The 22825-nt window shown below is 42.0% G+C and overlaps 1 protein-coding gene across 10 annotated transcripts in view; it reads right to left on the bottom strand.

The window, feature by feature from the left end:
• Positions 1 to 22825, bottom strand: part of CASK (calcium/calmodulin dependent serine protein kinase) — a 357337-nt gene that overhangs the window by 51291 nt on the left and 283221 nt on the right. For all 10 annotated transcript variants that reach the window (XM_075912872.2, XM_075912888.2, XM_075912881.2 and 7 more), the window contains 3 exons: positions 14411 to 14599; positions 13170 to 13248; positions 5544 to 5629 (listed from right to left, as the gene is read on the bottom strand). In XM_075912872.2, the coding sequence (XP_075768987.1) occupies positions 5544 to 5629; positions 13170 to 13248; positions 14411 to 14599 (354 nt within the window). The remainder of the gene's footprint in view (positions 1 to 5543; positions 5630 to 13169; positions 13249 to 14410; positions 14600 to 22825) is intronic.

The following is a 22825-nucleotide window of genomic DNA, read 5'->3' as shown; positions in this document are numbered from 1 at the left end:
AGTTTTAGGAATAGAGGGTTCCTACTATTCAGGAGCACAAATTGTATCTCTGCTAAACAGTCTGACTCTAAAGCTGAGAACTACTAAGGAACCAGGCAATAAGGTTTGGGAATAGAAGCCTGAGGATGTCTTATGGTGCCCAAGTTCTATCTCATGTGGTCTAATCTGAGGGGGAGGCAACAAGGTTTCTCTACAGAATGGTGAAATAGATCTGAACACCTCATTTGTCTGGACCAAATTCTCACCAGTTCTTATTGTAGTTTGATCAATATCTTGTGAATTAAGTGCAGTGGACGTAAGAATAGAGAGAGTGAGGCCCTGGTCTGGTATAGCACATGTGAAGGATTGTGGGTCTCGAACATGGGCCCATTGGTCCCCAAACAGTTCACAGACCATGACAGTCAACCCACAAGTCTGCAGAACTAGCATAGGAGAAGGTTAGTGGAACCCTGGCCCACAGGAGGCTCTGCCTAGGAAGCTACTGATTAGAGGAGATATCCATTCAGATACATTGTTTAAGCCAGAAACAGGCATAGGAAGTTGTCTGAGCAACTGTCCTGACATGCTGCTGTATTGAACCCTGACTCCTGTTTGACTTTGACATTGTTCCTTGACTTTGGTTTGACCTTTGATACTGCTAAGTGACTCATAATCCCAGCACTGTTCCCTGGTTCCTGACTCCAGCTTGACTACTGAGGGAACACAAGGAGGTGCTAGTATTGTTGCTGAACAGCTTCGAAAAGGAGGTCTTCCACCATGGTCTTCCTGGGTAGGCTGGATGATTGGAGCCATGATCCACATCGCAAAACAACTAATGATTGTGAAATTGTATCATCATCAGTGAAGACAGCCTATAAAGAGGCCATGGCTATCAGTTGTCCTTCAGAAGTGAGGGTCTGGAATCTCTCCCTCCTGTGCTATGGCAAATTGCTAATAAAATGAGTAAACTTTGCATAGCTAGTAAAGTCATATCTGCCATCATAGCTTGACAATGAGCTAATATTGTCCACATAAAAGGGGGGAAACAGCATCACTGCCTTGTCCAGGGAGGAGAATTTATGAGACTATTACATTTCCTCCTCTGCAGGAGGCTAGTAGATCCTCCTCATGATCTTCCTTCTGTACCAGAGAAACACATAGTATTTGGTGACTGCAGGTGTGGTGCTTGTGGTTGTTGAGACCTGAGAAACTTCCATTTATCGCCTGTTGTGGGCTCACCCTATAGAACTGCCCCACATAGGCAGTCCAGGGATTCCAAGTAGGTCCACTAGGGTTGTGGATATGTATCAGTTATGTGGTTTTGGAGTGTCTGGGGTACCTTCTAGAACAGGGGTTGGCAATCTATGGAGCATAAGCCACATATGGCTCACTTAGGAGCCAAATATGGCTCACAGCTTGAGCTTAGTCCCCCCTTCCCTCTTTCCATGTGATCCAGACATGCCACCCCCTGCCAGACTGGAACCAGTGCTGGCTTCCTGCGGGGGGTGGGAGGATGGAGAAAGCCCCGAGGCTTGCTTTGTGATGGGGAAGAAGCCAGAGCCACAAATGGCTCTGCACATTCTCCCTTTCTCTCCCCCAGCTGGAGGAAAAGATGTACTGCCTAGAGGCTTATCCCACTGTTCCATTGGCCAGAATGTGGCCAATGGAGCAGTGGGAGGCCATGCCTGGGACAGGGAGGCTGAGAACAGTATTGGGCGCAAAAACAAGACCTGGATGTTATCTTGGCCATGAAGGACCCGCTGCTGCCAGGCCATGTCCCTGCTGCTGCGCCCCCATCTTGCTCTGCCCATATACACCATGTACTTGCGCCCGCTGGACAGCCCCATAGGACTGCTGGAGTCCATCATCAGCCTGGGCACCTTCTTCCTGGTGCCAGCTGGCTGAATCCTGGCCAGTCTGGAAAGGTACAAGAAGTATGACTGAGTGGGCCAGTTCCCATCCGTGCCTGGACCTGCCAGCAGGACTCCTGGCAAGGCAAGGCAAGGCAAGGCAAGGCAAGGCAAGGCAAGGCAAGGCCAGGCCAGGCCAGGCCTCCATTCCACACTTGGCCCTTGGGCTGCTAACTTAATCCATGACCCATGTGAGCAGTGGATGGCTGTTATGAGGGAGTGACTTGCATCTATTATAATGAATAAACCCTGTTACAGACACTAGGGGGAAAAAAAAGTGCTGCCCAGACCCTGCTCCTGCACCCTCCCCCTGGCCAGACACCAACCCACAACCTTCTCCTGCTCTCTCCCCCCGGCCAGACACCCACCCACAACTTTCTCTTGCACCCTCCTCCCCGGTCAGAAACCCCAACCCCAGCCTGCTCCTGCCTCCTACCTCTCATCCAGATCCTGCACCCCCAATCCCTATCCCACTCACTGGCCGTTCTGTCCCGCACACTGGACCCCTCATTTTTGGCCAAACCCCAGAGCCTGGAAGGCCCCTACAAAATCCACTAACCCTGGAACCCCACAAGAATTAATCTGGCATGAGACCTAGAACCTCAATCCTCCCTGCCCCCCCCCCCCCCCCCCACATGGGCTGGAGCACCAGGGGAGTGAGGTATCTCAGTTGGGGGCCACATAATAAGGGGGGGTGTTGGGTTTTTGTTGTTTGCTTTTCACTTGTGTGGTCCCTGACTGATTTTTCTGTGGGTCATTGGCCCCGACCCAACAAAAGTTCCATCTCTTGCCATAAATAAAGACAATGTTGAAACCTTTTGTGTTGGACATAATATTTTACTTTATTTAAAAATAAAGCCTAGCCAACAAGCCTCCTCCAACTGGAACCTAGCCCCCATCTGGCTGCAGCATCATAACGCTCCTGCATCTTCCACACCCCAGCCCTGAGTCCACCATGCACTCAAATCCCCTGCCCTGAACCCCCCATACACTCCAACCCAGACTCCTGCACCCGCACATCCCAAGCTCCCTGCCATAAGATTGACAGAAGACAGCCTGAATGCATGTGTGAAGTTGTATTTGACCAGTTATAATGTAAACTTCAAAAAAAATGAGAAAAGATGCAGTAGCAAAAGTCCCATTAAATAAAGTGTGAGTACAATGTTTCATTGATGCTATTATTAATCATGATGTCAATTATCATTAATAGGAAATTGTATATTTTCAGTCACGCAAATGGGCATTCTTATACGGCTCTTTGTTGACCACTTGCTCTGAATTTTGATGTAATTTGGCTCTTTGGTTTGAAAAGGTTGCTGACCCATTTTAGACTGTGGTGTGTCCTTGCCCACTGCACCAAGATTTCAGAGTTCCAGAAGAACCAGAAGGGGCGCTGGACATTGCCAGAGACGCTGGTGGACATGTATCGGGTAACCTGCTGATATGGGAGGAGAGGAGCATGGCTGACATGGTACTACTTATGAGTGGGAAATTTCTCTTTGCATCTGCAAGAGGGGCATGCCTGTTCCTCTGACGCAGATAAATTCTTTTGAGATAAGAACCTCCAGGTGCCAGAGAGCTGCAAAAAGGTATATATGGACCAGGCATATTACTCAGGTCCTCATTTGAGATGGTGCTGAAGTGGTTGTCAAGGTGATGTCTCTATGTTCTGAGTGCCCACTGAGTGCACGCTGTCTGAAGATGGTGCTGGAGAAAACGGTGCCTTGATTTCTTTCAAGCCTTAAGGTTTCTAAGAGTCTGATGCCTAGCTGGTGCTGGAATAATTGGTTCCCTATAGTGAATACTTTTCTTTCTAAATTAATCTGGTGTTTATAGTGCCAAAGCCCTGGTGCTGATGCCTGTAGGATCCTTAGAGATATCCATCCTGGAAAACGGTATTTCCTCAGATTCAGTTCCCAAGAGGTATTTTCTCTCTTTTCCTGGAGGCTCTATTAGGACAAGAAAGCTTTTTTTCCCCTCTGAGTCCTTTGTCTCCAAAACAACCTCAGTAGCTGCTGAAGTAAAAAGGAGAGAGAGGACAGAAAAGCGAGGACTGCAAGAGTGTTCTGAAAGAAGAAGCTTCAAACTCAATTGGATATGAGAGTCTGAGACACTGAAAACAGCTAGAAAGCTTGGTACTCTAGTGGAAATACCTACTGCAGGCCTAGAAGGCTATGAATCCTGGGGCTTTTATCGTACTCTCAGAGTAGGCAAAAGCCAAACAATTGGTTCTAAACTGGGAAGGAGGTAGTGGCTGGAAACCCTCTAAAATATACTAAATCTGTGGAAAGGGGAAAATAAACAAAATTTAAACTAAATACTAGAGAAAATAAATAAAGCAAAATTTTAAAAGAACTGGGAATATGTGCTTGGAAGCAATGGTCATGCCGTTGCTTCATATCAAGTCACAGCCAGTTGAGAAGGAACTGCAGTAGCAGCAGGTCCACCCTCTGAATAAGCCTTTTGCGCTGAAGCAGCAAAACTATGAAATGTGCAGGCATGGACTCTTGGACACTTCGAATTCATATCTTCTGTTGAGAATGCACATAGGTGCACGCATCCTATGGTGAAGTAGCCATAAGGACATATTCTTGCAAAATAGGAATATTCACAGTTATTATAACAAATGCCTTTTACTCTGCTAGAAGTAGAAATAATAAGAAATAGATCTTCAATGAGAACAAGATAAATTACATACTGAAAACTAAGCAGTGCATAGTGAAAAATCTTTCAGTCCTTTTACTTTACTGTGCTAAGTGATGAGACCAAAGGGTCACGTGATTAAATTTTAAATTAAAATCAATGGGCAGGCTATTTAAAAAAAATACAAATATTTTATACTATTTTGAGATTAGAGTCAAGTCTCTGAAGTTCACTTTTGAAAAAAAGTCTTGGAGACAAATACCCCAGGGAATTTTTAAAAGTTTGGAAAAGTTTGGATAATTTTATGATCATTAATTACCTCTGTAGCTATGAGGGCAGAGAAAATAATAAAGATAATACAATCTTTTGCTTTATCTTATGCTGCTTACAACAGGGTTTTGAAATGTTATTATAAATAAAGTCAAAAAAGGAACACTCATTGTGCTTGGCGCTGTACAGAAGCAGACAATTCCTGATCCTGAAGAATTTATAATTTTAGCTGACAGGTGACATACGTATGCTAGGTGACATACGTATGTCACCTGAGGGAAATGGAGATAATATAATAGACAATTTTAAAATATGTCCTTTTCTTTGTGTTATAACAGACTGTCTCTGGTAATACGTATGGATCTATGTGTATCAGCAATTTGCCCCATGTTCGATTTACTCGAACACTTGGTGATTATTTAGAGGCATCATAAAAATGTGTCTGATGGATTAGTTCAAGGAGATTGTTCCATGCACAAAAGGCACAGTGGAAGAAACCCTGGATACATCTGTGGTTTGCTAGAGCATAGCTTAATTGGTTAGGTGATATTTTGGGGAGGAATAGGGAATGTAGAATGAGGAAAGGGATTGTGTTGGGAGATCAGGTAAGCTATGAAGAATGGAAGGAAAATGGAGAGTGCTGTGATTTAGAGAGACTTTGTTAAAAGAAAAAAAGGATCATTATTGTTGCTTATTTAAAAATATTAAACAGCCAATGTCAACAAGCATTTAGGCACTTACAAGCATTTTTTGAAGTTGTTCTACTGTTTGATTTGCTACACTGATTCCATTTATTTCTCTGATTTCATCTCCTACATGGAGGGTACCTGCAGAATTAACAAAAACAAATAATCAGTGTCTCAGAGGGGTAGGCGTGTTAGTCCATAATCAAAAAAACTTAAAAAACAACAATGATCCTATAGCACCTTAGAAACTAACAAAATATATAGGTAGTATCATGTGCTTTCGTGGACGAGATCCACTTCTTCAGATGACAAATAATCAATGTGTACATTTATAATAGAACTGTGAAACAGTATTCAACCCAAATAGAGATTGGCAAAACAGGTTGGACCTCCCTGGTCCAGAACCCTTAGGATCTTAGTTGTCTAGAATTACAGATTTTGCCGGATGAGGAGAGGTCAAGGCTCCCTACCCAGCTGTAGGCTCTGCTCCCAGGTGGTGCAGCCCTCCCTGCTGCCTATTGCTGCTTCTAGTTGGGGCTGCGTCCCCACCATTGTGCTATCCTCCCTGCCCCCTGCTACGGTGCCGGCCTGGGCTGCATGTCCAGCTGACTCCAGCCCCGGCCAGGATTGCGCTCCCTGCTGCCAGCCCCAGCCAGGACAGCGCTCCTGTGCCATGCCAGCCCCAACTGAGGCTGAGATTCCAACTGCATTAGCCCAGCGAGGGCTGTGCTCTCAACCATGCAGGTCCCATTGGGGCTGTGCCATTCTGTAGCCAGACACAAACCCCATCTAGTTTTTCCACGAACCTCATCTTGTTTCCCCTCCCCACCCAGAGAGCAAGAGAAAGGCAGTCAGCCTTTGATGCCCTGGGAACGCAGGTGTGATGCCTGTCCCTGACTCTACCATAAACAGAAACCAGACAGTAAATGGGCTAGCTGACGACTGGGAGGCCTCCCGTCGCCGTGATGGCTAGTATCAGTAATTGACATGCCTGCACTGTCTCAGGAGAGGAATCTTCGCCCATCACATATCAGAGGTGCCCATTGTCTGCATCTTCCCAGGTGTGAATTATGCTTTGCACCCTTCGTGGGAAACTTGGCGTTCAAAGCCATTTTTCCTAATTGGCCACTTGAGACTAGGAAGAAGCCCATGTGACCCAAGGGGTATAAAGAGGGTTTAGTTGCCCACCCCATTTGAGCTCCAATCACCTACACCTGCTGGTAGGTATTGATTGTCTCCCGAGGTCCGTGGGACGCCAAATCTCGCCCTACTTCTTCCCGAGGGATTGAGAGAAAGACGCTGGCCATGCCAAGTCTGGAACGCAGGGGTGAGAATTGTACCTGCAATGTGTTTTCTTTATGTGTACACTCTAATTGTCTCTCTGTTGTAAGTTTAGTTACTTTATTATAGTTTTCTTAAGTCAAACTGCTTCATTTCTATTGTAAACTGCCTTTGGTAAGGTGATTTAGCTATAAACTTTGGAATAAGTGGGGTGCCCTCATTCACTTATAAAATATATATATACACACTGAACCAAGTTTCTTTATTTCTTTTCTCTTTCTTTCTCCTATAAATAAGCCAGTGCGTGTCAAGCTTCTAACTTGAACCCGTGCTGCTGTACCCGAACCGAACACAAACAAAAGAACTTCAGCCGGTCAAAAGGGACAGGTATAGGAAGAGCTTGGGCGTTTTGGATCGTGTCGCTTCCAGGGGACAGATCCATTGGGGCACCTCTCAGCCTCCCCAGGCTGCCCGCTGCGAAGGGATTTCTGTATCCTAGCAGCTAAAATCCGAGGTGTTATAAGCTCTCCCTATAAACTCATTGGGGCGCCCGTCAACCTCCTCCAGGTTGCCCGCTGCAAGGGACCCCGGTCTCAGCAGTTGAAGTCTCGGGTGTATAGCGCACACACACACCGGGGCGTCTGAGAGCCTGTTGGCTGCCCTCTGCGACAGGACCCCGGTCCTAGCAGTCAAGTCACAGACGTTAAACTATTTTTCGGGGCGCCCTCCAGCCTCCTAGGCTGCCCACTGCAACGAGACTTTGCATCTCAGCAGTTGAAGACTTGGATATAGCACACACGCACACACTGCCCTGACCATTTCGGCTGACACATTCCCAGCCCAGCCTGGGCTGTGCTTCTGAACCTGGCCAGCCAGGGCTCTCTGGTTTGGCAATATTCATGGTCCTGCCGAACCATGGATGTTGCTGGACCAGAGAATCCTGGATTTTAGAGGTTCAACCTGTACAACATTAAAATAAAACGTTAAAGTAAGGACTTAGTGTCTAAGCAGTGGAATTCAGAGTGAACAATTCTACTCTAGAAATCATTATTTTAAAATTATTATACATATCTTTTTTCTTTACAGAGCATAACTATACACATTTTTTATCATACAAAGTCTGATTGAAATCAATGGTGCAAGTATGCTGCCCATTCTAATGCAACTTTGGATACTAAGAAAAATGTGCATATTGTGAAAGATCATACAGTAAAAGTTTTGTAATTGCTAGTGTTTATGATGTAGCAAGTCCATCATTCACCAGACAGTTACTAGATTACTTTGTGTTGTTAATTAACTACATTTATTTGCCAAGTATACCTTTCCAAATATTTTACAAACACAATTAGTTTTGCTTAAAGAACCAATAGCTGATAATCTATTTTTCAAAATGAAGCCATTCTGGAAATAGACGTTGGCAATAAATCACCTAAGCTACGAATAGTGTTTCTGCTCATTGACCATGCTGACTGGAAAAAATCACCTTGTTGACTGGAAAAAAAAAACGCATTCATGCTAACAATCTGAGTATTAAAATTCAGCCTGATTTGAAATGGCAGAAATACTGAATTCCAAAACCACATGCTTTAGAACAAAGAAAAGAATGCCTGGCTTAACTAAAATGCCTAAGTACCCTTTGGCCAATAGCCTGTGACACTGCTACAAGGTCCCTTGGTCCACTAAAGCTCCCAGAAAGCCACAGATCAGGATTACTCAAATTTTTAATCTGTTCAGGAGAAAGTCCTCTATCCCACAGAAAAAAAATTACTCAATTCCCCAGGAGCTTGCTATTGACAGCAAAAAGGGGCAGGGAGGACTCCAGTGCAATCCCTCTGTCCTGCCTCGGGGGAACATTAATCAGGATTCATCACAGGTAGTACTTTACTGTCTGTGAATGAAGTAGCTCTGTATTTAAATTTCAAATGAAAACAGCTCACAGCTGATGAACTGAGGACAAAAGTTACAAAAAGTTACATAAGTTCAGCACTGGCAAGCTCTCTCAGCCCTTTACACCTTCTACAAAAATACATTTGATTCCAAATTAATTAGAGTTCTGGACTATGATGGAACTAAGCTCTGCATGGAGACACCTTCATGGCTATGGCACAATCATGTAAAATATCCCTTGGCATACTATATTTTCTGCAACAGTGTAAAACATCATTGGGAAACATCCAAACACAGATTTTGATTCAATTAAAAATTAAAATAATTATAATCAATCATGAATCTCATCAGACTAGTAATTTTGATAATCCAGTAAAATATAATCTCTTCTTTTGAATGCTTAACATTTATTTTACTCTGTGGAGGAAGATAATAGTGACAATCCATATCTGAATGGTAGTGTATGTAGGAGCTGGGTAGCTGAGAGAGGATTTAAAGACCTCTTCTTTTGTCTTGGTGGAGAGATGGGTTGGCTAATAGAGAGAAAGGGAAAGAAGTTTCAGAGGGGTAGCCAAGTTAGTCTGTACAGGTAAAATGAAAAAAACAAGTAGTCTGGTAGCACTTTATAGACTAACAAAACATGTAGATGGTATCATGAGCTTTCTTGGGCACAGCCCACTTCTTCAGCTGACAGGAGTGTTGGATGTTTAGGACCAAAATAAATAGGGGAGATGGGGGGGAAGGCGGAGGGTGTGTGTGGAAGAAGGGAAAATTGGGAAGGGGGTGAACAAGAAAAGGCAGTGGTCAGACTGGGTCACTGGGGAGAGAGGAAGGTTTGAGGCTTCTATCATTTGTGGACACTTTCTACAGATTTTTCTGATGGGAGAAGCTGTTCCTGGTATCACTATGTGGTGCCTTCTTTCTAGCCTAATTGTTCCCATAATCCTAGTGCACATCTTCTCAGCATTCCCTTTGCTGCCTCCTTGTTGATTATCTATATTACTGCAAGCTTTTAGGAGTAGGGGGCTTTTCTGTTTTACCAGCTGTATTTGTGTTTTCCAGCATCTATGGCAATATATACATATTTCTATGATAGTAAACAACAGGGACCCATTGGTTGGCAATCTTCTTTCTCTCTGCCTTTACCAAACGAGCCCACTGTCAGCTAGTCTGCACTCTCAATATGTACAAAAGTACGAGAAACTCCTCGCTCTGCTGGTCAGAACAGGGAACAGTTTCCTCAAAGGAAGTAAATTCTACAGCTGCAGGAAAGTTCTGCAGCTGGCAAAGCTGGAGATAGTCCATGTACATACACTACAGTAATCTCTTTTCACCATGTAATCGTATTCATGCTCTTATAACAGAATCATCTTTGCTCACAAAATGCTTTGTTAGCTTTCCTAGGACATGGGTGTTTACAGATTCATGGTTTAACTATATGTGGGAGCTCCAAATTAAATCATGTTTTTACAGATATGAATAATCAACCTGCAGTGCCATGTTTTCTGCAGGAAATGTGTGTCCTGGATCAGCAGTAGCACGCTGGTCTCTAATTCCTATTTAAAATTAATACATCTGTTGACATAAATGTGCCAAAACAAAAAATGTAACTGCACAAAATCTAAAAACATTTGGGTATGGGACATTTGAAACTGCCAGGGAATCTAGTTGTACTGCAGCCAAAGCAAGAAACATGCATTCACACAATTAGGACTCTAAACATATTCTCAAGATGAGTAAAGCCCACAAGTATTCTGTGTTAACACTCAAGCATAGAGAAGCCGTTGTGGAACAATTTAAAATACAATCTGTGCACTCCTCTCAAAAGGGTACAATTCTTAAAGATTGAAACTGGGGTGTTATTACCAGTTCACATGGAGCAAGGATGAAAATCTTTGCACAGGTTGACCCTGCTTGGGAAACTGGGTATGAAGGACAAAGGAAAAGGTTTGCTCACTTGCTATATTGCCAAATCTTGAACAAAAAAAACCCCGACACAGACATGCAGCCGTGGAAAATGACAAGAGGGAAATTAAGAATGTATTGAGCACATAAATCATATCATTTGGCCGTATACTGAATATATGGAAGCTAATAAACTATTTGGGGGACAGAACATTAAGTGATACAATCACATGCATTGATTACAGGAGACTACCACCAATATTTAATCAGGCTCATAAGGAAGTCAGATATTTTTTCTGTTACATTTGGTTAATAATTCGCTATTGCTGTAATGCATAATGAAAAATCTCCACTTTAAGATAACATTTACTTTTGATTAAAAAAAAGTTCCATGGGGACTACAGAAACAAAAACCTAAATATAAGTTGTTCCCTAGAGGACAAAAGACATTTTGGCAACTAAATTGTAATTCTTTATAGAAACACTTTTATTTTAGGACAACCCATTAGTAAATACTTCTATAAGTATTTTCTTGTTCAAAGCACTGTTGACATTGCAAATCCCTTTAAAAGGTAGGTAAACATTGTTTCTAATCTCTTTCATGTCTAGTAATCTTAAAAATTCCTTGTAACAATAACAGGTACATAAAAGTTGAAATAGAAGTGCAATTATTAAATTGACAGTGTTCCTTTAATCTTTTATGTCAAGTGCAATTACATTTCCAGTTCATAGTGTCCCTCTAAGAGAACATACAAATCTATACAAATTCATATAGCATTTCAAATAAGCTATTTAATCATTTTATTTCCTTCAAATTTCAGAATCTGAATCCAACATCTTAATTATTTCAGAGATTAATTTATTATTAAAAAGCCTCTCATTGAGCATCATGGTGTGTCAGACAGTCTCAAGATTAATTCCAGTTCTGCCATTTACTCATTTTGAGCAAATCACTTCAGCTTCCAAACCATAAGTCTTTATCTTTAAAATGGGGATAATTATACTTTGCTACTTTTTTAGTCTGTTTACTTTGAATATTTTACAATCCTCTGTGTATTGTAAGTTTTCCTGTTTAGTTAGGAAGCCCTACATTCTTCCTTGCATTAATAGAAAAAAATACTTTTTAGAAATAATAAAACATGATGGTAAAATTCATAAGAATTGGTAAGGGAATCAAAGGCTGGTGTAGCACATGAAATTACTGCCAACTTACATTTTAGTTGCTAAACTGGACAACTCATCAGATTTGACAAAGAAATTTTGAATAAACAAATAAGTCAGCAGATTCCTGGAATACCAACTGTGGAAGCAACAAACATCTAGAGTGGTAATCAGAGCAAAACACCAAAAGATATTTAAGATAAATGAACAAGCAATGAAAATGTTTAAGCATTTGCTGCATTTTACCTGAACTTATATGCAGACGACCCAGAAAAGAATAACATTTCAAGACTAATGAATATACTCAGAAGCATTCCAAAGTTAAATAAAGCACAAACAGAAAAGCTTAAATACCTCCTAGAAATTTCTGAAATACCTGATGCTGTACAATAATTTAAAAATAGCAAGGGTCCATTCTCTAATGGGCACAGTGGAAAATTCTATAAAAATTTGAAAAGAATCTATCCCCCTGATTTTGGAAGTAGCAGTGTCTATTATACAAAGTAATAACCTAGCTACTACAAGGTGGAGGCTACCATTTAATTGATTCCAAAAGAAGACAATAACAAAAAAGTAACTGTGACTTTTATAGGCAAAATATCCTTTTCTGAGTAGATTTCAGACTGATGGTTTCCCTTTAAGAGAATGTACAGGTTCACAAAAATTGAAATCTGCCATTTTTAGGAAAGATTTGATGACGGTCACAAAATGACAGTTTTCAAATTGAGAACTTCATGAAACCTCCCTAGAGATACAGCTCAAACTTGCAGTCTGCCAGGGTTAGCTCACTACTGAGTCGGTAGTTCTCAGCTCAGTCATTAATTACTTTTGACATATATATACATATATATGGGCATACTGGATGAAAGTGGAAGGAAAAGAGGAACAGGCACAGGTTTAAAGGTTTGGCAATAGCTCAGAGCAGTGAAAGCCAAAAACAAAGATACAAGCTACATGGGAAAGAAAAGTTCTGGTTCCAGATTCATATGTAGGTACCTCAGCAGTCAAACTGCCAAGAGTCTCAGAAGTTTGGTGACAATTCATGGGAGAAATTTGAAATTTCTGCTGAACAGACTTTCAATATATCAAGAAAAAAGTTATGCTTATTCTGAGAATTTTAGAAAAGAATTATATCTATATCTATATCTATATCTATATGACTTTTCCAAATTATATACACTTAAGAACTGATATTCTGCAGAAGCAGCTTGAGATGGTCTGCATCATTATGTATTAAAGCCAAAATTAAACACTTGGGTGCCCTTCCTAAAACTGACTCTTGTATCTGAGTGATGACTCTGTGAAATTAATGAGGCTCCATACAGACACAGGTCCACTGGTGTGGAACAATAATTTTTAGGATCAAGTCCTTACTTGCTATGCAAAATGTATTTGATTATGGGAGTAATCCAATTTGAGAACAAAACCATTTATGTCCTAAGATTACCTTGCCTGTGAATCATTCCTCCATGCATAATTCTTGCAACAATGCAATGGTTCAGCTCATTCATTTTTAAAGTGATTCCCTAGTAAAAGAAATTGTTAAATCATTAAGAAAAAATATTCAGCAACCTGTTCCTTTAACCATTAAGAATGGTCACTTCTGCGGCAAGCTTGAGATGCAGCTATGTTTTAGAAGGAAATTCTGGCCCTATCAAAATCAATGGGAGCTTTGCCATTGACTTCAAAGTGGCTAGAATTTCACCTTTAGTTTAGGAATTTATACACTGTTGCATTCATGAGATCAAGATATCATCATAAAACTCATTATGGAAATACTCCAGATGCTCAACACACAAACAGTTTCTTCCTTTGCTATTTTTCAAAGCCCATCAAAAAAATTAAAGTATACCATTTATTTTCCAGAAATGTAATATTCTTTTACAGGTTTTTCCATTTACTATTTATACTAATTTCCCATTTTAAAAAACTGATAAAATTTGGTTATAACATAGATGCATTTTAGCAAAATGTAAAGACAATGATTTTTATAAGATGAAGACACAATTTTTTAATATGCAGGCTATAGTATATCCATAAAATAATTTAATATATTTCATAGTCTGTCTATGCTAATCAATAAAAAATATACAGCATAACAGTGTTTTAGAGAAGTGTATTCAAAATACATTTTTCCTTATGGAATAGTAATAGGGCATCTATTTTTGGACTTATGTAATTGGAGCGTCAAACTGCTCAACTCCACTAACATGGTTTCTTTATATCTGTTATAGTTCTTAAATATTGTAACTGCTGTATAAACAAGCAATAAGAATCACTGGCTTATTAAAATGTAATAATTTATTAAACTGCAAACTCTCCAGTACTATTTTACATTTCAAGGTCAGCTCTACAAAATGGTTTTGTGCTGCTATAACTGTATCAGTTAAAGGTGTGGTTTGTTTTAATCAGAATACATATACCAGTGCAGTCTCTAACATTTATGTAACTATACCAGTACTGCGTATTGCCCTTTCCATATGGGAATAGCTATACTGGTAGAAGCACTTCTAAACTGGTATTATTGTTTTCACATTACATAGGTTGTACCACACTTCACCTATACTCATACAGTTAAAGCAGTGCAACGTTTGTGTAAAACCCCGTGGGTTGAAAACTACTAAGGTAGACAGTTTGTCACCTCTTTTGCTCTAAAGGGTTAAGAGAACAGTACTACCACCTACATACCATTGGTTCATCTGTGTTCTTCTGGAACTGTACCAGTCGCACTCGTGTTACATTCTCCATATCCATGTCACCGTTGGCGCTCTCTGGAGAATCTCCGTTTAAATATGGAGAGGTGGGAGGAGGCGTAACTCTCAATGCTTCGTCACTGTAAACTTCATGTGCCACTACATCATGAGTTTGAAGTAAGGCCTACAGAAGGTTACAGAAATTGTCAGATTTCCATAATCTCGGCTGCCTTTTCTCATTCTTAACAGAAGGTTTACTATTTCTCCCCAGAAGCAAGAGCAAGCCCATGATATCACTTTCTTACATTTATACAGGGCTTGTCATCTCCAAGGATTCCTAAACACTCATATATTTACAAGATTACAGTAAGTGTGTGTAAATTTCAGTGCTTAGGTTAGGCTCTTTACTCATCTATCTAAGATGAATGACTTGATTTTCAGAAGTCCTCAGCATTTAGACTAGTCTTTCACTAAAATCTGTGCAAAGTGCAGATGGTCACCAGTTTTCAAAATCAGTCCACCTTTATTTAGGCTTCTATTTCCATGAGTTGATATATTATTTTAGGCACACAGTTCTGAAAAGCTTAGACACACACATGTACAGATACCACTTTCTTTCAACAGTGAAATAAAAGTGAATTTTGGGATGGAAATAGGCAAACCTTAACTGCAATTTAATATCCTTAGCTTAGTAATCTGGTTAATTGTGTAGCCCATACAATTTGTATCAACTACATGATTAGTCGATAAGGACCACTCTGCAGAGCCACAGCGGGTAGTAGCTCCAGGAGCCAGCTAAAGCACTGAGTCCAGAAGCCCCTGTTTGTGGCCAGCCCGGACCACCGTGATCAGGGGTTGCTTGGTGGCAGCAGCCCCTGTCTGCAATGGCAGGGCCTAGCTCCCCGCTGGGACTCCCGCAGACAGGGGCTGCTACAGGAGCAGCCTTTGCCCATGGCAACCCTCGGCCCTATCCCCTCCTGCTACCTCTGACAGAGGCAGTGGGGGCAGGGCAGGTGGCACTGTGGAGATGGTGCTGGGGGAGGAGAGGGCAACTTTTAAGCTGGTTCCCCCTAGCACGGTTTCCTGTCTCCCCCTTCCTCCACTGCCTCTCACAGCAAGGGGGAGGGAAGTGAGTAGTGGATACTCCATAAGCTAATTGGGTAGTTGACTACTTGCTAACATCCCTAGACTACGCATACCACCACAAGACCTTTAAGGTAAGATGTGAATATCAGCAGTATATTTGTTTGAAACTGGAAGAGAAAAGGTATGTAAAACAACAATGCAAGATGGAATTGGGCCAAGACACTTGAGCTTAACACTCTTTCTCTGAGAAAAAACAAACAAACTTGATCACTGAAAGTTTTCTCCATTTCTATTTTATATATATTCTAATGACAACCCCCACATCTGGCACAGTGTCCTATATTGAGGGAGAGGGCAGGACAAATAGCTTTAACTCAACTACTAACTACTTTCATAACCATTTTTTTTTATTCATCTCAACTAGTGCAGCACAATCCCATTCAGTATGAGAAATCTGATAAAATCACAGCCCTGAGACAAACTCCTCAAGTTATTAATTCATCAATTTTTCTCTACATTTCAAGCTGTATTATATAGAGTAACATACAGTTGGTTACATTTATCAAAATGTACTTGATAAGCATATCAATTACTTTTCTAACTACTTACAGGCGCTGTATCAAAGACACTTAAGCACATTTAACTGTGAGAAGTGTAATACTTACCTGGGGATACAATCTAAATAAAATTTAAACATTTTTCTAGTACTTGAAGAACATTCAGTATCAGGTTTTTACACTGCATGACATCCTCCTTCTCCCTCTTTTCTCCTGTGGAAATCTTTCATGGTCTTGAAGAGTACCTTTATTTCATGTTTGCTTTTTTAACTTTACTGTTCTTAAGAACCCGTGTTATAAATAACTTTCTATCAAAAGCCTGGGCAGGATTTACCTCTGACCCAATTAGCACTACTACAATATTATCCGAAAGGTGGCTGAAGACTGGAGAGAAGGACTGGATTACTTTCCCACAGGGCTTGTGCCACCAGGATTAGGGTTGAAAAGCAAGTCTGCTCCTGGCACTGCTGTATAAGGTACTAGACACTGTATCAGACCCGCCACAATACTCTATTAGTTAAGCATGTAGTGATACCACTTTAAAAATGTACAGACCCACAACTTGCATGTTGAAAGACCCATGAATCACAACAGCTTGAGCTTAGCATCTCTGATTCTGACAGATGACTAAATCGCTGTGGCTGTTTAGTTTTTTATTACAAAAGTTCATCTGAATATTCTGTATTTAAATAGGAGTTAGTATTTGAAAATAAGCATCAATGCAAAACTTGTTTCTTAGGAGTGAATCCAAGACAATGGCTGGGATTTTCTGGCTACCTGCAAAACCCTACACTTGTTCTTAAAAGACCATACCGCTTTTTAACAGGCACTACTATAAAAAAGCATTTATAAACTTTCAAGACAACTTCTTTAGTTTTAAAACTAATTTGGGAATTTGGCTTTCTATGGAATGGATATTGTTCCATTTTGAGTATCCTGGGAGACAGGGGCATAGGTGGAGTGAAAAGGTGTTTGCAGCTTTCCATACCCTAGGCCGCTGGCACAATGGATGTAAGTGACTGTCACAAGATCTTGGTGGTCATCTGAGATGGTATTGATAATAGGAAGAATGGCCCTCAGGCAGGAGAACTTCCACCAGCCTCCTCCACTTGGAGGGTAAGGTTTTGGGCCACCTACCAAAGAAGGTCTTGATGGGCATGAGAGGCTTCCTCCACCACTCACCGGCTCCAGAGACTTAACTGCTCTGCTCTAGGCATCATGTGGGAGGCCTCTGGAGCCTTACTAGGGCTCCTGGAGGGAGAGTGTCCTCGGTTGTTCTTTTCCCTTCTTCTTAGGCATTGGCGAATGGAGTGGTGCCATGCCAAATAGTTCGCATTACATGCGTGGGATTGGTGCCAACAGTCCTGGTGCACCTCCTGTCTCTGTGCCAAAGTGTCCTGTGCTGAGACTGGCACACTATGCACCAAGGGAGTTGAATCTGTGTCATGGAGCTGAAGTGCTGACTCCATTAGCAGTGACTTAACTCTCTGGTCTCTCTCTTTTAGTAAGGAGCTTGAAACCCCTGCAGATGCTACACACTTGTCTTGAAGATGGCCTGCTCCAAGATACTGCAAATGGTCAACATGTGGATCACCTGTAGGCGTATGTGCCCTACTCTTTACACATTGCTTAAACCCTGGGGGCTGCTGCATGCCCCACAAGCTTTGCAAATAGCGGAAGGGAAGGGGGAAAGGAGGGAAGGGCGAGACACTACCTACCTAACTGAGAACAATCTTATCTACACAACAAAGAACTCTGCCTACGCGCTAGGGAAGAACTACTTGCTAAGCAAGGAGTCTGAAGCTCCAACAACCGTGACTGGTGGAAAGAAGTAACTGAAGCAGGAGTTGGGGCAGCAGGGATCTATATAAGAAACCATGAAGCATCACCATAGGGTGGCACTACAGCTGACTCGACGGGTACAGCTAGGGGGAAAGTCTTCCGATGACTGTGCATGCAGTGTGTGCACACATATTGGAATGCACATGAGCAATTACTTAAAGAAGAAATATTTTTTAAAAACAATGGCCGACATGGAATGCTCAGTGTTAAGAATGAACATAAGTCTTTGCAGGATTGGGTCTTATTGAGCAGTAAGTTAAAAAGCAGTACTTTACCACATGACAATACCGATGACCATATTTCCCTATACCCAATACGGGACACCAAGGGGAGGGGGTACTGGTGCTCAGGGTTTTAGCCCAAAATGGGGAGGGGGGCAGGGGGATGCTGACACTCAGGGCTTCAGCCCCACAGCATGGGGTAGGGGGAGCTGCCAGTGCTCAGGTCTTCAGCCCTGCAGCGGGGAGGGAGGGGTGGAAATGGTATGAGGGTGGGGACTGAACCCTGCAGTGAGTGGAGGAGGCCCAAGAGCCAGGCTGAACTTGGTAGCAGCAAAAGGCTTCAGACCCACAGCAAGGGCTGCAGCCAGTGGTGGGGATACCAGAGAAGGGGGTTTCAGCCCAGGGGCTGGGAGGGGCACCAGCAGTTGTGGCTTCAGCCCCATGTTGCTGAAAGTCTGGCATACTTCCCTCCCCTTAAATGCACACAGGGAGGGAAACTACTACCTGGTTTCTCCATTGGCAACCTGCCTGACTCCACATACTACGTGCTGGTGCCTGCTTTACTGTCAGCCACAAATAGGAGGCTGCTGCAGCTGTGCTGACCAGGGAACGCAAGGACCAGAAAGGGGCATGCAAATACGGGACATTTTGCCCCCGTTAAAAAAAAAAAAGTCAGGACACCTGGGAGACAGCTTAAATATGGGGCAGAAACGGGACAGATAGTCACTCTAGTTTTGACTCATCTTTGTTAGCTTAGAGTTTTGGCCTCTGTTAAAAATTACTGACTCTGGTATCACCTTGTTCAGACAATGAAGCTTATAAGCCTAAAGTTTACCACTTAAGTACACATTAGCTTAAGATATGTGACCCTCCTAACTACAGCATATGTCCTTACCCTCAGTGCATTAGACTGCAATGCTGTAGCAACTAGAATATATTTTCTTACTAGTATTCCTAGCAGCACGCTGTAAATAGGCTTTACAATCTACATTTGTTCTGTTGTTATTTCTACTTACATTGCTCCCACACAGAGTTAATAATTAATATATTTTCAGATATTTTGTTCTCTCATTCCACCATTACCTAACAAGTATCAGCAAGCATGGCAGTGCGTCAATTCTCTCTCTCTATATATAAAAAAATAGTGATAGAGATGCAGCCATGTTAGTCTGGTCTAGCTGAAACAAAAGACAGGACTATGCATCACTTTAAAGACTAACAAGGTAGTTTATTAGGTGATGAGTTTTCGTGGGCCAGACCCACTTTCTCAGCTCAATATGTGGAAGAAAATTGGCACGACCATACATACCAAAGCGATAAAATAAAAAAAGTGAACACATAAAATTGATGAAACGGATTTAAGAACAGAGGAGGGATGGGGGGGGGGGGGGGGGGGAAGGTTAGTATCTGTGAGGTAATGACATTAGGGGTGAAAATTGGGGAAGCTAACTTTGTAATGGGTGAGATAATTAGCATCTTTGTTAAGACCCATACGTAAAGTGTCACATTTAAGCATGAATGACAGTTCTGAGGCTTCTCTTTGAAGTCTGGAGTTAAAATCTCTTTGAAGCAATATGCATGTTTTAAGGTCATTGAGAGAATGGTCAGTCTGGTTAAAATGGCAAGCAACAGTTTTCTCTCTGAGAGAGAGCCTGATGTCTGTTTTATGTGCACTGATTCTTTGGCAAAGTGTCTGAGAAGTTTGTCCCAATATACATAGCTGACGAACACTTTAGGCACATGATGGCATAAATTATATTTCTGGATGAACAGGAATATGTGCTCTTGATCTTGTAACTGGCATGGTTAGGTCCAATAATGGTGTCAGCAGAGTAAATATGTGGACAAAGCTAGCACCGGGGTTTGTTGTAAGGGAAAGTTCCAGGGTTGGTATTAGTGTGGTTTGTCCTGTGGTTGTTGGTAAGAATCATCCTGAGGTTAGGTGGTTGTCTATAGGAGACTATTACAAAGATAGCTTCCCTACTTATCACCCCTAATGTCATTACCTCACAGACACTAATCTTCCCCCTCACCCTTCCTCTGTTCTTAACTCTGATTCGTCAATTTTATGTGTGTTCACTTTTTTTTGATTGTATCACTTTGGTATATATGGTTGTGCCAATTTTCTTCCACATATTGATCTGAAACAAAAAACAGGACTATGTAGCACTTTAAAGACTATCAAGATGGTTTATTAGGTGATGAGCTTTTGTGGGCAAGACCCACTTCCTCAGATCAAATTGTGGAAGAAAATTGGCACGACCATATATACCAAAAAGGAATACAGTAAAACTCCATTAGTCCAGCATCCAATGCTCCGGGACTCCTGATGGTCCGGCACCATCAGGAACCCGGAAGTGCTGGGGCAGCCGGACAGGCTTCCCCCATTCAGCTGCTGCTGAAACTGACCAGCAGCGGCTGAATCAGGGACGCCTGGGGCAGAGCCAGACTATCGTAAGGGGGGGCTATGAGGGGTCTGGGGTGGCATCCCCTCCCACCCCACTCCAGACCCCTCATAGCCCCCCCTTCTGGTAGTCCGGCATATCTGATAATTCAGCACCCCCTGGGTCCTAAAGGTGCCGGATTATCGGAAGTTTACTATACAATGAAAAAAAATGAACACATATGAAAAGGACAAATCAAATTTCAGAACAGAAGGGGGAATGGGGAAGGGGAGGTAAATGTCTGTGAGCTAATGATATTAGAGGTGATAATTGGTGAAGCTATCTTTGTAATGGGTAAGGTAATTACATCTAGTTCTTAACAAGGACGCTAAAGTGTCAAATTTAAGCATGAATGACAGTTCAGAGGATTCTCTTTCAAGTTTGGTGTTAAAAGGTCTTTGAAGCAGGATGCAGGTAATCAGGTCGTTGAGACAATGCCCTTTCCGGTTGAAATGGCAAGAAACTGTTTTTTCTTTGTGATCCTGTCTAATATCTGTTTTGTGTGCATTGATTCTTTGGCGAAGTGTCTGAGACATTTGTTCAATGTACACAGACGGACATTGTCGGCACATGTTAGCATAAATTATATTTCTGGATGAGCAGGAATATGTGTTCTTGATCTTATAACTCAATTGGTTAGGTCTAATAATGGTATCAGCAGAGTGAATATGTGGACAAAGCTGGCAATGGGTTTTGTTGCAAGGGAAAGTTCCAGGGTTGGTGTTAGTGGGGTATGTCCTGTGGTTGTTGGTAAGAATCATTTTGAGGTTAGGTGGTTGTCTATAGGACACTATGGATTTGTCTCCCAGAGCCTCTTGGAGTTTAGTATCCTGTTCCAGTATAGGTTGTAGTTTATTGATAATGTGTTGGACAGGTTTAAGTTGGGGGCTGTAGGTGATGACAAGTGGTGTTCTATTGTTGGTTTTCTTGGGTCTGTCTTGAAGTAGATGGTTTCTGGGTATTCGTCTGGCTCTTTCAATTTGTTTTTTTATTTCTCCGGGTGGGTAGTTAAGGTTTATAAATGCTTGGTAGACATCCTGAAGTTTCTGGTCTCTGTCAGTGGGATTAGAGAAGATGCGATTGTATCGAAAGGCTTGGCTGTACACGATGGATCGTATGGTGTGTTCTGGATGGGAGCTGGAGGCATGAAGGTAACTGTATGAGTCGGTGGGTTTTCTGTAGAGAGTGGTATCTAATTTACCATTGGTGATTTGTACTGCAGTATTCAGGAAATGGATCTCTCGTGTAGAATGGTCCAGGCTGAGATTGATGGTGGGGTGTAGGTTGTTAAAATCTCTGTGGAATGTCTCCAGTGTTTCTTGGCAATGGGTCCAGATCATAAAGATGTCATCGATGTAGCATAAGTAGAGAAGGGGTAAGAGGGGATGGGATCTGAGGAAACATTGTTCTACGTCAGCCATAAAGATGTTAGCGTATTGTGGGGCCATGCGTGTATCCATGGCTGTGCTGCTGATCTGGAGTATAAGTTGTCCTCAAACTGGAAATAATTGTGGGTGAGAACAAAGTTACATAGGTCTGGTGTCAGATTGGCAGTGGTGTCCTCTGGGATAGTGTTTCTAATTGCTTGTAATCCGTCTTCATGTGGGATGTTGGTGTATAGTGCTTCTACATCCATGGTAGCAAGAATGGTGTTATCGGGGAGGTTATCAATGTTTTGTAGTTTCTTTAGGAAGTCAGTAGTATCTCAGAGATAGCTGGGAGTGTTGGTTGAGTAGGGTTTGAGAAGAGAGTCTACATAGCTGGATAAACCAGTAGTGAGCGTGCCGATACCTGAGATGATGGGACATCCGGGGTGTCCAGGTTTATGGATTTTGGGAAGCAGATAGAACAATCCTGGTCGGGGTTCAGAAGGTGTTTCTGTGTAGATTTGGTCCCGAGTAGATGTAGAGAGGTCTTTAAGGAGACAGTGTAGTTTCTTTTGGTGGGATCAGAGGAGAGAGGTTTGTAAAATGTGGTGTCGGAGAGTTGTCTGGTTGCCTCCTGATTATAGTCGGCCTTATTCATAATGACCACAGCACCCCCTTTGTCAGCTGGTTTGATTATAATGTCCGGGTTGTTTTTGAGACTCTGGATAGCATAGTGTTCAGCACGACTGAGACTGTGTGTCGCTTGTTGTCGTTTGTGAATCATGTCAGTCTGTGCATTGTTGCGGAAAGCTCATCACCTAATAAACCATCTTGTTAGTCTTTAAAGTGCTGCATAGTCCTGTCTTTTGTTTTATATTAAAAAAAACGTTCCT

The sequence above is a fragment of the Pelodiscus sinensis genome, chromosome 1 (genome assembly GCF_052426305.1).
Source record: "Pelodiscus sinensis isolate ZL-2025 chromosome 1, ASM5242630v1, whole genome shotgun sequence".
Taxonomy (NCBI): domain Eukaryota; kingdom Metazoa; phylum Chordata; order Testudines; family Trionychidae; genus Pelodiscus; species Pelodiscus sinensis.
The sequence above is the reverse complement of the archived record's forward strand: the minus strand, read 5'-3'. Positions and strand labels throughout refer to the sequence as shown.